We start from the raw sequence: 17,398 nt of genomic DNA on the forward strand, positions 1-17,398 counted from the left end.
GATCTGCTGCTCCAACATCTGGTCTTGGTTTTGTCAGCTCACTTAATTTTTTTTACTGTAAAATTGAAGCTCTGATTGATGCCTTCAGGGCTAGCACGGTAGACGATCTTATCAGACAATACTACTGACCACTGGTCTGGTTTGAGAGGCCAAACACAACAGCTTTCTCTCCAGAAGACCACCTCAGAGTCGAGGGGTTTCACGTCCTGTAGGCTACTGTAATGTGATGTGAACGTTCACACAAAAACTTAATTTCACACTCTCAGTGAGATGCAACAAAGATGAAGTGAACATTAGAATCAGCATCTTGTCTGGTATTAACATTTCAGTAAAACTACATGTTGCAGGTGAGTCCATAACTTTAAGTTTATGATCTAACCAAAAAAGACTGTCAGGACAGGGGTTGTGTGCATTTATCAGTGAAAGGGCAACACTCAAATCCTCATCCTGCTCTCTGGAGAAAAGAGGAAAGTCCATTTACAGTTTTTCTTGATTGTTTACCCACATTTTCTGAAAGTATGCCTCATACTCTCAGAACTCTACACACAAATCCAAAAAAAAACACACACAATGGGCAAAACCCCTCACTTCTCCTGCAAAATGAAACTTTACATTCAAAACAATGTTACTTATTCTCAAAATGCTATTTTAGTCTCAAATGACACACACAAACCATCATATGACTAGACATTTATAAGAACCAGTTGAACACTGATGTGCTCAGTGTAAAACACTAGGATGAATGGAAAACACTTCTACTCCATTCATCATAATGACTTAGGCTTTTTTTTTTTTTTTACTGTAACTACAGACAGTATGTAAATGTGTTGTAAAATATTTTAGAATATTGTTTTTATACTCAGAACACTCAAATGCACCGTAACAAATTAAATGCGTGAAGACGTGACCGAGTTGGGTGTGTGACGATGCAGCCGTGCTGATCTGACCACTAAAAAAAAAAAAGAGTCGGTCGGGGTCAGCTGGTTTACGGCCGAACAATTTTGAAAGACTGAACACATCATTTTGACAAGATGAGACAACTGTAACATGTAGCTCACCTAGTAGAGCAGCACTCTTTGTAGTCAAAAACTTTGTTCTAGTCTGGGTTCAAATCCTTGCATCAACATGCAATTTTGGTGATCAATGCATTTTCTTTTCTCATCATTATGATCACTGCTATATATATATATGTGTGGCCTCTCTGTTTGGTTTCTCTCTTTTTGGTGTCAGACATCACTGCCTGTTTCCCTTTTTTGCTAAAGATCTGATTGCTAATTGTAAAACTGTGTGACAGGTGTTTACCCATGTGATGAGTCAGTGTGCATAGTAGGGAAACTAACTTTAGAATATTGAATAACAGTGTGTTACTCGTGAAAACAAGAGATTTTCTTCATGAAAATTGTGCCAAACGCAGAGAATTGTGTGTAGTGTTTTGAAAAGTGTGTTATAGAACTGCAAATTGAGTGTAAAGCAGGAATTGTGCTTGTAGTTTAGCAGACTTGGTTCAGGGGGTCGGTGCATGAGTTAGATGTGGAGGCCATTGTGCCTCAAGAACCAGAAATTGTGTGTAAACAATCGAGAAAAACTGTAACACAATACTGTATGTTGTCTGCTTCCTCAGACTAATACAGTAATGTGGAGGCTGGGCTCAAACCAGCAACCCTCTGGACAACTGAGTCAGTGTGTTTTCATCACATGCATATCACCACACAAGACACAAACCAGAGTCAACATTTTTTATTTGTCGTCACTTAAAATGTGTTTTAACATCACTTCTTCGTTTACAGGCAAGTTGAACTCTAAACTTTAGGCTGTCACCACGACCATCACTGTGACTCCACCTCAGGTCTGTTTACACCAGCGTCAGAAGAACCTGATTGACTACAGTGAGAAATGATAAGAGGGGTGGGGTGGGGTGGGGTGGGGTGCAGGGGCTGTTGCACATGTTTTTGGCCCTTGAAGTCAAATCAAATAAAAATTACAATAAAAAAAAGGAAGAAAATGAGGCAACAGAGTAAGACTAGTTATGAATCAGGCAGAAACATGATGAGCTTTGGTGGTTCCTTTGGCAGCGGCGTCTTCCAGACTCAGTTCAAGTACAGTTTGTAGTAAGTGCTAGCAAAGGGCAGTGTTAATGGAATAAGGCCACTGTACACTAAACCGCCTGCCTCGACATATCTGGGTGCACAAGAGAAACCGTCTCTACTGGACACGCTACAAGACGAAGAGAAGAGGTCAGATAGAAAAAGGTTTATTCAATTCCATTAATGGAGGGAATGACATGAACAAGAGGAAGTCTCTTTGCCAGACTAACATATTATGTTTAAGGAGAGTGTGGATGAGGAAGAGGAGAGACGGACGAGAGCTGAAGGTGTCAGAGGTAAATCAGGTGATGAGACAGACTACAGTTTCAGTTGACTGCTGCTTTGAATTGATGATGTCTGAACAGAGAAGGAAACCATGTTTTCACACATCAAACTACTGATCGAAGCTTTGATGCTGTTTAACGTCTACTCCCATTTCTACCTGATGAGCGATTCAACAGCTGATTGGAGGATCAGTAAAATCTGAACACAACGCAGGTTCAAGCTTATTGATGAAACACTATTTTAGCATTTGCAATGAAGGTCATTCAAGAGGAAAACTCAAACTGTCGCTGTCCCTGAAATGTTGATATTTGGCCAAAACCAAACTGGCACCAGGACTGAAACCTGGAGAAGCCTCCTAATCCAATAAAGCCGACACCGTTCCAACCACACCTCGTCCTCCTCTGTCTTCTACACCTTTACCCCAGCTGGGCTCGGGGGCTTAGTAGCGGTAGTGGTCCGGTTTGAAGGGCCCCTCTGCGGGCAGGCCCAGGTACTTGGCCTGCTTGTCTGACAACTTGGTCAGCTTCACTCCCAGTTTGTCCAAGTGGGCAGCAGCCACCTGCTCGTCCAGCTGAAAACACAAAACAAAACAGTTACATTAAAGTTGGATTTTTTATATATATTTATAAAACGGAAAGGTGAAATCCGGCGATCTGATTGGTTGTTAGCCGTGGTATATTGAGCATATACCACGACTACTATTCTAAAGCCTTATCACAGCGTAAGCTATCACTCCGCGTCAGGCACGTATGACTGGTATGAATGGAAGTTGTTGTCATGTATCCATGACAACGGACTGTTGCAGTCCGTAGCAAAAGACAGTTGATGTTTTTACGATGTTAAAAAACGGACTAAAGTAGTTGAATTCACATGTTGAAGGTGAACTTTCACCTCCGGGGAGGGTTAACAATGGTAGAGGGGACTGAGCAGTGACTTTCACCTGAAAAAACGTGGAGGAAAAGACGAGATGCAGAGCTACTTGGAGCTAACGTCTGGAGAGGTGGGACTATTTTTTTTCGCAGTGAGGCTATTTTATTGAATAATATGTATTTCTGGTTGAATAAAACTACATGAAATTGACTGCGTATCCCTCTTTCATATTGCCTTTATTGGTAACCGTTTTATAAAAGCAATATATCACGCTTCGCGTCGGGCCGAACAACGCCCCTTAGCCGTGGTATAATGAGCATATACCACGGCCTGTCGTGATATATTGCTTAAATATATACACACACTAATATTGGCACTGACGTTTTTCTCTTCATCTCACTTTTATTGATTTTATGTCTTGATGTTGTTTTGTCCAAAACATTTTTTTAAAACACTTTCCATTAACATTGTTAAAAGTTATTTTTCTATATAGCCCCTATATTATTATCTTCTTTTTCTGTGTTATTTGAAATGCTGATCCACAAGAATATTTTAGATATATTTGTGGGTTTAAGAGCCAGAAACCAAACCAGTGTAATTAAACATCTCATTTCGCAGGCTTCTCCCTGAAGCGCTAGTAACAGGTCACTAAGCCAATCAGAGGATAGGAGGCTTTGAGCCTCTTTTCTAATTGGCTGGCTTCTCTGAGTGATCCAATAAAATAAGAAATAACCAGAGAAACCAAAGCCAAATCCTGCAAATGTTGGATTGTGGGTTCAGGTGGGTGGGGCCAGTTGAACAAGACAAAGTTTGAATCTTCATTTTAAGGTTCAGTTTCTGAATATATGCATTTCTCTGAAGACTGAGGCTTTGATACTTCCACAACTTTAATATAGAACCTAGACCTGCTTTATAATCACACTACACATCTACATTTAGACTTTATGGAGTCTCATTTAGAACTTTCAATGCAGCTTTCTCACAGGTTTATAGTAATGAAATCAGACTTAAAAGTTATTTAAGTCTAAACTAATGGACTCTGCAAATGTCTGCAGCTTGCAATGTCTTCAAACTCAAATAAAGGAAGTTGTGTGAGTTAACATCTTCTGACAGTTGTTTTTGTATTCCTGTCCAGCACAGGTTTTTGTCATAAGAACAAAAAAAGTGTGTTTTTTCGTGGTGGATTCTGACCTTCTTGGGCAGGAAGTAGACTCCCAGAGGGTATTTGGAGGTGTTTGTCCACAACTCGATCTGAGCCAGCACCTGCAAGACAGAAACTGTTAACTGAGGCTGGCCGAACTGGTCTGGGATCTGAATGTTTTGTAGCCCGTGATCCAAAACCACCACACTGTTCACATTCAAACAAAGACACGATGAAGCAAGAGATCATCCGTTTGCTGCATGAACACAGCCATGTTTCCCCTCCTCTGGGTCAACATACCTGATTGGTGAAGGAGTTGCTCATGACAAATGATGGATGTCCCATGGCACAGCCCAGGTTCACCAGCCTGCCCTCAGCCAGGATAATGATGTGACGGCCGCTCTTCATACGGTAGCGATCAACCTGAGGAAGAGCCAGAGTATTGTTTTCACCAAATTTTAAGTTATTTCCTAAAAGGCATTTGAACTTTTTGCAAGGTGACTTTACTGTGAAGTAAAAAAATAAATACATAAATAATCAAACTAATTTATTTTTCATACCTGAGGCTTGATGTTGATCTTCTCTGCAGCATTTTTAGTGAGCCAGCTCATGTCGATCTCACAGTCAAAGTGTCCAATGTTACAGACGATGGCGTCATCCTTCATGTTCTCAAAATGACTGGAGGATAACACACACACATTATATACGTAGATCGATAGAACACTGAACAAGAATAACTCCATCCATTATATATATCCATTATATAATGGATATATTATCCATTATATCCATCAGAAATAGAGGAAACTGGGCTGAACTTACTGTCCAAGGATGATGTCCTCGCAGCCGGTGGTGGTGACAAAGATGTTTCCTTCCTTGGAGGCCTCATCCATGGTGGTGACCTCATAACCTGCAGAGCCACAGAGACGACAGAGGTAAATACAGAGCACCATGAAACATCGGGTAGTCACTACACCTTTTTAAACTGTGCATTTGCACAATATATTGTACTTTGTGTATTTTTATACTGTAAATTACCTTCATAGTAGTAGCAGTAGCACCTATCCTTACACATTTCTATATTTTTTTTATCATAGTAAGGACTTTTGTTTAATCTTCATAATCTTACTTCTCTCCCTTCTTTGTCATAACATATCAATTCTTGCAACATTATGTACCTTATAATTTAGAATACAGTAATTGATATTTTGAAGAGTGAATCCTGTGTTTTTATCTAAAAACTATACTTTAAACTATACATATTTTGTCCTTGCTCACGCTGCAGATTTTGACCTCCATCTACATTACATTAAAAAGGAAGCACCCCCAACAGACCCACACCTTCTCTGAATTTGCAGCTTGTTTCTCCTAATGGCAGTGTTTTGGGGTTGCTGCAGTGCATTTGCTCTGTTGGCCAGCACACTGAATACTAACAGTGGCAGGCAAATGTTTGGCCACGTGAATAGGGAAAAAGGGCCAAACACACAGCTGCAACAAGTGTATGAAATACTTTTATCTTGAGGCTGCAACACAACAACATGTGAAAACAGTGGTGGGGTCTGAGACTCTGACTCGGTTTGTCTGTTGTTGTTGTCGTCACTCACCCTCCATGGCGGCCTGCAGGGCGTTGATGGGGTCGATCTCAGTGACAATGACACGAGCTCCGAACCCACGCAGGGCCTGGACACAGCCCTTGCCCACATCACCGTAACCGGCCACCACGGCAACTTTCCCAGCGATCATGACGTCGGTGGCGCGCTTGATGCCGTCGATCAGACTCTCTCTGCAGCCGTACAAGTTGTCAAATTTACTCTGCAAGGAGGGAGACGGGAGAAATGATTATGTTCAACAGGACGGTGAGGCAGAAACACAACAGGGAGACAGACCGGTTCCCAATTTAGAAGGGAAACGGCATCTACATCTTTAAACATCAAGGGGGCAGCTGTATTGACAACCCATGTGACAGAGATTTTAAGACCACGATGACCACAGTGCTCCTCATTTAAAGCTCTAGCTACACATTAGGGACTACACATCACCCTGGTGCTACGAGCATCTTGCACTTTAAGTATCCTAAATGGGAAAAACAGCACTTTACTCTAGAAAACTAGCACTTTAACTAACCAGCACTTTAACTTATCAGCACTTTAACTAATGCTAATTCCATGCACTTTATCGGCCCCAGTGGTGTTCTCCTACTTTTAGAATGAGGAGATGTATGTGTTTTCAATGTAGTCCCCCGGTTGCCCAAGGGGTAACAGGTGTGGGCTTTTGTGTTTATCTGTGCCCTTCTATGTCTTGGGCCTTTCTGTATTGCACTATGTTGTGTATTCTTTGGCATCTGTATTTTATTGTGTTTTGTATTGTGAGTGTCAGGACTACAGATGGAAATTAGCCCAAGGGCTAAATCTGGTACAACCATCTTTTCATTGTTTTTTTTCAATTGACTAATGGTAATGTACACTGTCCTGTTTCAATAAACTAAACTAAAAAAAATAAAATAAAAATGCCCCGACTGATGTGGTGTGTGTGATATAACATACACTATTCTGCCATGCCTGCCACAATGATAAGTATAGGCTGATCTCATTTGATGATTGGCATCACAATTGCATTGATAGTGTTTTACTGCAGCGACGCTCCTGATGTTTTGCTAGGCTGATGAAGGGGAGTGCAGATGAAGAAGATGGTTACCTTGGTGACGGAGTCATTGACATTGATGGCGGGGATCTTCAGGTCGCCCTTCTTCATCATCTTGTACAGGTTGTGGACACCTGTCGTGGTCTCCTCCGAGACTCCACGGATACCTGAAAACACATCACAGAGAAACAAGTTTCATACACGGTTACATGCTGCGTTTCATGCTGGTAAATAAAGCTACACGTTGTGTTGAACTGTGGGTGGTGATAATCACTCCAAGTCCTCTGGGTGTAATAGAGTCTCAGTGCAGACCACCACCAGTCTATCTCTGCCACCTTATGACACAGCTGCAACACTCACAGTTGAGCTGCAACGCCTCAAGGGGCAGGATGTTACCAATATTACTGCACATTTAATTAAAAAAAATATTGTATTGTATTGTATAATTAAACTGGAAGTGAATGATCTTTTAAAAAAAATGTAATATTTAAAAAGAAGGAGCCAATAAGATGTTGAATATAGGGTCACTGGCAAAAAAATGCAGAGAAGAATTAACACAAAGACAGAAACGGGAATACAGCAGAGAAGCAGTAAATGCTACTCCAACTTCCTCCTAACTTAAAATGTTAATGTAGCCAAGACAGTTACACACAGACGTGAGGTGTGTTGACTAAAAGCACCAGCATATTTTGCTCGCACACGGGGCTCGAGGGGTCCGACATCTAAACTAATGTTAGAGCAAAAAGTCTCACACACACACACACCTGTCAGCAGTTTGGGGTATTTCTGGTGGACCAGGTTGGTCAGATCTCCTCCATCGTCCAGGATCATGTTGAGTGGCTGACCATCTTTGAAGTAGATAGTCTGTTCGATGCACCACACGTACTCCTCATCTGTCTCACCTTTCCATGCGTACACTGCAGGACAGACACACAACAGGTTTATTTATTTATTTATTTACTTAGCGAATGCAAAGTCTTTCAGCCAAGCAGTTGCCTCCTGTTCTGCTGTGTGGAGGGTTCAAAAAGGTGTGAAGCCATCATACCAGAAAAATACATTTATATTATATGTACATTAGTGCTGTCAAAGTTAACTCGTTAGTCAGGATGCCTTTTATTGTGCCAAATTCCTACTTCACAGGAGAGAAACTGTGTTTAAAGTTTAAAGAAAGCCATTAAAATAGTCTTTGAATTTGAATATACTTTCTGTGTTTATTCTACACTAATTTCATGATTATACATAAATACATTTTCGGTATATGCTCAAGTCTTAAGAGGACAAATTCAGTTTATTCGTTGATAAATTAATTGCGATTAATTACAGAAAGTGATCAATTAGTTAATTTTTTTTTTTATCGATTGACAGCCCGCATGTATACATCATCTCTTGCACTTATTGTATGTATGCTAGTTATTATACTGTGTATGCACTCTGGTTAGATGAATTTGCATTTCATTGCCTTGTTGTTCTTAACATGTATAATGACAATAAATTGAATCAATCAATCAATCATACACTTGGTTACCTGGGATGCCAGCCTTGGCGATGGCAGCAGCAGCGTGATCTTGAGTGGAGAAGATGTTACAGCTGGACCACTGGACCTGAGGAGGAGGACAAGGGTGTCAGATGGAAGAGGAAGATGCACACAGCTGAGAATGACCATGAATTATTGACTCTATTATTACATTATTTCTCGCAGTTAAAGAGCCGTTCTTTTATTTTGAATCCAACCACCCCCCCCAAAAAAATGAAAGTCAGTATGAAAGATGATCAAAGGTCGGTTTTCATCATCATCACCATAGTTTAGTTTGAAGGGTGTGGCCGCCACATGTGTTTTACCAATTCAGGGTTCCTACACATTTGAAATTTCCAAATTCCATACTTTTTCCAGACCCTAATTTCCATACTTCTTGGTAAAAAAAAAATCAAATAATTTGCGATATTTAAGTAAATAGATGTGCATAATATAAAAAAAGCATGCAATTTATTATTTGTTTTCATTATTCTGAATGGGTATGCCATTATGCAACCAAATCATTGCCGCCAGGAGATTGTAGCTACATACAATAGTGCATACAAAATAATTAACCCAAATAACTTCAGATAAGACCAAACCAAGATAAGATAAATAAAATAAATATATTTCCATACAATAGTTTCCATTTTCCATACTTTTACAGACCTGGAAATGTATAAAATCAAATTCCATACTTTCCATACTTGCGTAGGAACCCTGCCAATTACACCCTCACAGCTACACGTACTGAGCTGTGGGTGGTGATAATCACTCCGAGTCCTCCATGTGTCGTAGAGTCTCAGTGCAGACCACCACCGGTCTCTCTCTGCCACCTTATGACACAGCTGCAACACTCAACAGTTGAGCTGCAACGCCTCAAGGGGCATGAAGTCACCATCGAGAGATACACGTTCTTACAGGAAATTGTCAGCTCAGAAACTTCCCCTGAGGGACACTATTTCTAAAGAAAAAAAATGAATAAAAAAAAAAACACAGGGCATATCACAACATCAAGAGTGAAGATCTCCTGTAAAACCAGAGAACAGCACCACCAACTTTAGATGTAATAAACTGGACCACGTCTCAATACACAGTGCTCCCATCCGTCAAACAAACTCTACTGTAGCTACTAGTAGGGCTGGGCGATATGGTGATATTAGATGGTGAAGGATTAGAGCGTGTAGACAATCTGCCAAAGTGCAGAGATCGTAGGATCGTCTGGGGCTCATTCTATAAACTGCAGTTCTATGCTGCAAAGCGCAAACAAAGGACATTTGCAGAGTTTGCTAAAAGAGATAACAGTTACTTTAGTTTATATTTTTATTTGACCCTTTTCAATCAGCTATTTAGTGTTTTGATACACTTAAAATCCTGTTAAAATGACTGTGTTGAATAAAACAAACAGTAATGTCTTCATTAATATTTTACTTTCATGTTTATTGAAAGCTACCTTTTATGTTGCAAGAGTCCATGTTATCAGAGTGTTGTTGTTGTTTACCTTTTACTATGTTGTTTGCACATGTTGGCAAAACTGCAACTATTTAGATTAAAATCTATTCAGAAAGGTTCTTTGGCCTAAATTGTCTGTTTTTCTTTTTTCGATTTAAGATCGTGATGAAATCAAAATCGTGACTTCATGTTTAAAAAAATCGTGATATGATATTTTTGCCATATTGCCCACCCCTAGCTACTAGCTTCAACTGCATGAACGAGATTCCTCACAAGACAAAACAACCTCCTTCATTGTGAGTGTTGTGCATATTGTTGCACTTTGGCTGTGTATTTAGTTATTTTTTTAAGTCAAGTTCCACAATCTGAAATTTAGGCAGCTAAAGGTCGGTTTGAAAGGCTCTTCCTCCACAAAGAGAAGTCAGCCCAGGCCGTCAGAGCAGCTTGTTGGTTCTCAGGCTGCAGGACCAGACCAGTTCATGCCAGATAGACAAAACCAACATGATAGACACAACAGCCTTGAGACAGAGAGACAGAGGGAGAGAGAAAAGTAGATCAATAACTTGTCCCACTTCATTTTGCTCAGAACGGTGAACTACAGACAGGCTCCATCGAAAAAAAAAGTCACATTCATCAATTAAATATAAGACGAATCTGTAAACAGTGACAAGAACAAAACAAAACAAAACAGGTGAACCTTTGCAATTATTTTCTTTCTTTAAAAAAAACAAACAAACTTAAAACAAAGATAATTGTGTTTTTATGTAGTTTTTCCAGTTGCAAATAATACAAGTTTCAGATATCTGACCATGAGATCACAGCCAAGCAGGACGTGGTCTCTGCTGACTTTATATAGACTGGTCAACTGCTCAAGATGACGATGATTCTTGTGTGTAGAGGCATTGGTATTGTCAAGATTTTACTACAAGTTTTTTTTTCCTCATACGTCCAATTCAGATTGGATTAAAGACAATTCCCAGAACAAGCTGCAGATAATTACTTTTCAACTCACATTGGATAATGTTGTATAATGTAGTTTGCTCAGTGTTGCTCCAGGCTACAGCAAATAAAACACACCTAGTGCAACAAGAGCCAGTCAGTCGAAACCTATTAGTTTCTCCATCTGTACATGACAGGCTTTTCATTGGATCTGGATCTGTCCACTACTTACATAAGAAAGAATTAATCTTTTTTTTTTAATGTTTAGAGTAAATTAATGTGCACAAGAACATCTCTCTAGGAGATCAATTTTCCAGATTTCGTCATTGCCACAAGGAGAACCAGTAATGCCCAGTTGCTGTTGGGGGATGAAACATGTGACACAGAGTGGAGCTAAATTATCATTTGATCTTGCATTTAATCACTGGAAACTAAAATCTTAATCTGAGTAACTGCACAGCCCTAGTTACTGTAATGAACCAACAGTCTCTCTGAACAATCACAACACAATGATTTGTGTTAAAACATTGATAGTGTAGATGTAACAGTGAGGACCTCTGGAGCCAACTGCAGTCAGGAGATACTAGTCGTGGAGTTAGTCAGTGAAAACAGATTAAAAGGGTGTGGGTTAGAGAGACTCGAGACACAAGGCGCACCACAAAGTTCATATTTTTAGCGCCATCACACTGACCGTCAACAAATGGAGATAGCTCAGTGCCTAGGCTACTCTCCCTGAAGTGGACATCCAGCTGAGATGAAGCTCCAGAAGCTGAACAGAATATCAGTAACAAAGACGCTCAGAGTCACAGCTGAAGGCTTAAAGGAATCGTGAATGGGCTGCTGTGTCTGGCGGTGGAGGAGATTTGGGGAATTTGGAGCTGCTGCTGCTTCTGTGAGAACTGATTTAAGAGGAGCCAACAAGGTCCAAAAACTATTAATTCAAAAGACCACCCTCAGTTTTTCCTGCAAGATACTGCTAATACTTACTAGCTGTGTTCAAAACTGTTCACATAGGCCTCCAAATCTAGTTTGATTTAACATATTTTAATCAATCTCCTGATCTATTATTCACAAAAACACCACAATTCAAAAAGAAGTCAAATGAGGACAAAGATTAACTAAAACAAACCACAGGCCTGCATCTCCTAGAAAAATTTGACTGAACTCAACAATGAACAACCACGAGACGTTAACTACATCCCAGTCCAAACAAAGTCCTGTTCCACCACTGTATAAGACACACTCTAAAACTCAAACTAGTAACTTCATGGACGGGAGAAAAGAGTGACAAAAATAAAGTCTATTTAAAAAGTCTGTTAGTTTTAGTGTGTGAACATGCACGTTGCAAGCATCCTCCTGCAGTCACAGCTACCATACTTCCTGTCACAGCAGCAAACTTTTACGATTGGTTGATTCTGTCTGGGTGAAAAAAAGTAAGTTAGTTACCTCGGCACCGAGGGCGATGAGGGTCTCGATGAGCACGGCCGTCTGCAGGGTCATGTGGAGGCAGCCAGCGATGCGGGCGCCCTTCAGAGGCTTGGACTGACCGTACATCTCCCTCATCTTCATCAGACCGGGCATCTCATTCTCTGCGATGTCGATGGCCTTACGTCCCCACTCGGCCAGGGAGATGTCAGCTGGGAGAGAGACACAGGACGTTGAGAACATTGTTCAAACATGTGAATATTAAGGTTTATGGACTTTATTGAACCTACATATAACAACAGTGGCTGTATGAGCTCACAGGATTGCAACTTGGTGCATGCATTACTACTAAGAAGGCAGGTGGATCAATGTTTAAAATGTTTTTCTCATGCAAAATGACTGAATTCTTGCAGTGGGCTCCAATGATGTTCAGCAATGAAGTCAATTAAACAATGACATGCATTTTATTTCACACTATACTTCAGAATCACAGCATGTTTAATGCATGCTGCAATATCAAAACCATGTAACAACAATATCTGCTGCAGGAAACTTTTTTGCAGTGAACAGTGATTTGTTTTTGGAGAAAGGCAATTGTGTAACTATAGAAATCCTGTGAGGATTGCAAATGTTTTCCCAATGCATGTCAAATAAATGAATAAATGTAAAACACTATTATTGTCTAACGTGACTGAGTGGCCTATTACACACAGTGGAGTTATTTTCACTGTATGTTCTTCTCTTCCTTTCATCTCTCAAGTGAGTAGCTTATTAAGATGCATCAAAGAGTGACTTAGTGATTTAAATATGTGCAAAACTACAGGACAATGTATAGTATGTACTGCGATTCCTTGGCCTCAGGCCAGTTGATCTTCTCCAAAGCTTTGTGCAAAGTGTTCTCCAAAAACAAGCTGCTGATCACTTCCTTCTGAAAGTAAAAGCAACAAATTGCTCCAAAAGAGCAAAGACTAGAAATCACCCTGTTTCTCCCTTCAAATTGCATCATACAGCACCAAACCTGAGTTATTAGAGTGACCACAAAAAGCCTGTCAGTCACAGTCAGGTGGGGGAGGGTGAACAGAGACAGCAGAGGCAGAGGAGCACAGGCAGCGCTGTAGGGTGAACACCGGGATCATAATCTCCAGTTGGAGCCACATTTAACCCAACAGGAAGAGCAAAGAGCCACAGCTCTGCATCTGCTGCTCTAAATCACAGTCCTTTATCTGAATCCTCCATGTGTCGGAGCTGGAGCACAGTCAGGCTTTTCAATCAGATCACACAACACTGAACCCAAGCATCTAACTGCCAACCCGCTTCCCCAGGGGTGACCAACAGATAAGAACTAATATCATTATTATACATGTTGAACATACGTATCTTCGAGCCATTTCAAACCATAAATCTCTAGTTGGAGATGGCTGTGAAAGAAGAAACATTGTGATTTGACAGAAGTGAACTGATGATAAACCTCAGGATGCAGGATAAGGTCACAAAGTACAGCCCTCGCCTTCCCACCCCCTTCTCTCTCTCTCTCCACCACTACCACCAGTGGCTGCGCTCTGTTCAAACACACCTCAGCTGGTCTGAACCAGCACTGGGCCGACTGACCAGCCAGAAAGAGGATTTATTTCTCACTGAGTTCAGAGTAGAGACTAAACCGAAACTCCCTATTTCTTTAGATGAGACTCGAAGAGTAAAACATATGTGTAGGCCTCCTGTAAGTACGTGAGCAGGGCAACAAGTGGCAGGAAGTGGGGGTAAAATCCAATTTAAAGCCACCTTAAACCCACAAGTTATTAATTTCTGAAACGCAGTTATCCACCAATATGGACTGGCACGTGTGCACATATGACCAAGATAAACTCTTGGCACTAGTGAAATGCTTTTTAATATAAAGTTTGATCATTAAAGCCGAGAGGATCAAAATTGTAGGACACACTTTCTGCTTGTATTAAACTAGTTGTACGGCATTAGGTAACATGTCAGTACTTGACAGACACAGTCACTGTGATGAACTCTAAATACTTGACTGCATATATCCAGTTGAGGCAAACTTTGCCCGAAAGCTATCTGTTGGCAGGACGTTGTGCAATTTGTGCCTCTGAACCAGCTGCTGAGCATGTCCACAGCAGCAGTGACAGCTGCAAACAACTGTCACGTTTAGTGGCAAATGGTTACAACTGTGGTTATGCTTGTGAATGACACCTGAATTAACTATTATTCTGCACATCTTTCGACACACTCAACCGGATGCTATATATTTTGCGGGGTTTTTTTGTATTATTTCAATGCAAACAGGTTACAGCAGCTGTTTCAAGTATAGCATGTTTACAACAAAAGAAACTGGAGGAATTCAAAATGTAATTATTTAGAATTTTCATTACTTTTAATCAAATGCATTCAGCTCTAAAACCCCGCCGTACACCAACACCACGTGCACTCAGTGCTGCTACTACTGCGTGTAAGTTATATAGGCAGCAGTTCAATAACCTGCCTGCTCCTGTCACTCATGCAGAAACTGGCGGTGCGGCGCAAGGCATCACGGGAACTGTAGTTCGCAAGCACAGACCCGGCCATACAGATGTGAGGCCGCCAACTCCGCTAATAAACTACAAAAACCAGAGGAGTTTGGGTTTGAGCGCTGCACAGAGTGTAGCCCATGCTTGGCTCAAGCGCGACTGTTACATGTCGGTTCATTGAAACATTTGAATTAAAGTTTGGGTCAAATAAAGTACGAAGGACGGGACTTTGTCGGTTAGTGGGTAAAATGACTTTTGTGACGAACCGTGTCGCTCCCCACGCCGCTACAGCTCCAACAGCTAACAATTAACCACATGCTAGCACGTTAGCAACAACCAAACCGGGGGGGAGGGCTAAAGATATAAACGGTGTAAATAATAACAAGTTCGTATTAAGTATCTGAGAATTTAAGCTTCATGCACAGTGACGTTTTTTAGGCTAAAAAAACCTCGCTGCTAGGTCGAGCCGTTTCCGCACACTTCACAGTTAACGTTACACACAGCAGCAAAAAAAAAATACAACAACTTAACGGCATGCTAAGCTAGCTAACAAGCTAACAAGCTAGACTCGTGAGCAGAGATAGAAGATAAAAACAACGACACTGACCAACTTTGAAGGAGAGTTTGTCAGACATGGTTGTTTTCTTGTGTTGTGTTGTTGTGTTCCGGCGGGGCAGTCGAAGTGCTGCGGCAGCCTGGCAGACGGAGAGTCGCAGAGAGGGAGGGACTGATTCATGACGGCTCGGTTTTTATCGACAGAGACGAGTTTACACGACGTACCTGGACCCGTTCCGCGCTCTGATTGGTCGAGGGAGATCCCGCCCCGCGCAGGACGCTTGTGATTGGCTGAGCGTCGGCGTGGACCGGCCAATGCGGGTTCAGTGTTTGGAACAAGTTTTGTCTGGACTCGGATGGTGTTTTCTCATTTGGCAAATAAATAACTGAGCCACTCTACGACTGCTTTGAGTCGATCCGCATTACACAAGATCTCACAAACGATCGGGAAGTAACTAATATCCTTAAATAATTATAATAAACAACTAACGAGCATCTGACAAAAACATAATGAGATAAAAGTATCCTGTAATTGTCTGTAAAAACCTTGGCTATTTACTCTTTTATGCTTGTAAAAAATCTTGTCTTTTTATGCTTGAATATCCTTCTTATTAACTTTTATGCCTTGTTTTCTGCTGAATGTTTGTATAGTTGTGCATATATTTGCTATTGTCTTTTAACCTATCTTTTCTCCCTCACAGCCCCCCTCCCCTTCCCCCTCAAGAAGCTTATGCCTCTTGTCAGGCCATCATTGTAAATAAGAACTTGTTCTTAATTGATTCTGCCTGGTTAAATAAAGGTTAAATAAATTTTAAAAAAAAATCCGTACAAGGTCAGGTAAAAGGTAACGCCATGATTGCTCATTCTACTACAAAGCGAGGGTGACAGATAAGAAAAACAGATCACAACTAAGACAGGTAGATGTTTTCATATTCTGCTTTTTATGTTTGTTTATTTTGTATTGTTGTATCTGTGTGTGTGGTGTATGTGCTATACAAATAGATTTGCCTTAATGCTTTTAGGCCAGGCTCATTACTCAGTTCTCTGTGAGCAGCCAAAATTGATGATGGTGTGTGGCAATGACTATACCATAAGTGTAGAAAACACAGTGAGTGAAATGCAGCCTTGTGCTGAGGAGGCTAAACTCAGCCAACTGGTAGAAATACTACACTACAGCTAATTTAAGAGCATGTTTTATGGAGTCCACAGTAGGCCATGCCAGTCAGTCTAAAGTCTATTTCAGGCTGGAGGGAGGGAGGTGGACTCAGGTGTATGTAGTGAACATGTGTGGAAGGGGTTTTGGTGTGAAAGGTTGTGACTCCTCATCAGTGCAGATGGATGGGGCCTGAAACTCAGGAATATTCAGAGTAACAATCAGATTATCAGATGCTCCTTTACAAGATTAATGTCTGAATAAAGGTGTATACAGACTGGTTTTGTGTTACTGAGGGTACATGTAGATTTTTACATGTTTTTATGCTACTGTAGCCTACATCATTAGTGTGTAAGTAAGCTGACATGTCAGTGTGTTTTGTTTATTTTGTTGACACTACATAGTAGACACTTTATTTGGGTCGAAAGACATGGGACCAGATGCACCTGGTTGGACCTATTGTATTTCAGTAGAAAACATGCTTTGGTGGTTGTGTTGGGATGAGTGAGTAAAAAAAAACAAAAAACAGACAAATGATAATAAAAAATAACAGGACAGTTTATTTGTTTGCCTGCACCACATCCTCCATGGTGCATCAGCAGCCTTTTGGTTTTTATAAAGACAAAAAGCCACAAACGGAGTGTATATGTCTTCATGAGACATGTTCAGGTGGCCTGACAGCATGTTGAAGAATGATCCAGGTTGGAGGTCTGATTTAGATTGCATCTTCAACTTTCCTTTTTTGGGGGGCTCAAGTCAATCAATCAATCAATCAATTTCTGAATGTATTTGATGCATTCACAGATAAAAAAAAAAAGAACT

At 40.8% G+C, this 17,398-nt stretch overlaps 1 protein-coding gene and 2 non-coding genes across 3 annotated transcripts; all 3 read right to left on the reverse strand.

Annotated features, from left to right (window-relative positions):
* Positions 1-1,722: 1,722 nt before the first annotated feature.
* Positions 1,723-15,514, reverse strand: ahcy (adenosylhomocysteinase). The gene is made up of 11 exons (XM_085776664.1): positions 15,476-15,514; positions 12,371-12,561; positions 8,546-8,621; positions 7,785-7,937; positions 7,075-7,187; positions 5,985-6,192; positions 5,203-5,290; positions 4,941-5,058; positions 4,681-4,803; positions 4,431-4,502; positions 1,723-2,940 (listed from the first exon to the last, which is right to left on the reverse strand). The coding sequence occupies exons 1-11, from the start codon at positions 15,501-15,503 to the stop codon at positions 2,809-2,811; spliced, it is 1,302 nt and encodes a 433-aa protein (XP_085632790.1). The 5' UTR covers positions 15,504-15,514; the 3' UTR covers positions 1,723-2,808.
* On the reverse strand, positions 7,276-7,409 carry LOC146987467 (small nucleolar RNA SNORA17). Its single transcript, XR_015035955.1, has one exon. It is a non-coding gene; the product is annotated as a small nucleolar RNA SNORA17 (small nucleolar RNA).
* Positions 9,288-9,424, reverse strand: LOC146987468 (small nucleolar RNA SNORA17). Its single transcript, XR_015035956.1, has one exon. It is a non-coding gene; the product is annotated as a small nucleolar RNA SNORA17 (small nucleolar RNA).
* Positions 15,515-17,398: the final 1,884 nt, after the last annotated feature.

Source organism: Trachurus japonicus, chromosome 5, assembly GCF_045865225.1.
Source record: "Trachurus japonicus isolate A0001 chromosome 5, Traja_1.0".
In the NCBI taxonomy this organism is placed as follows: domain Eukaryota; kingdom Metazoa; phylum Chordata; class Actinopteri; order Carangiformes; family Carangidae; genus Trachurus; species Trachurus japonicus.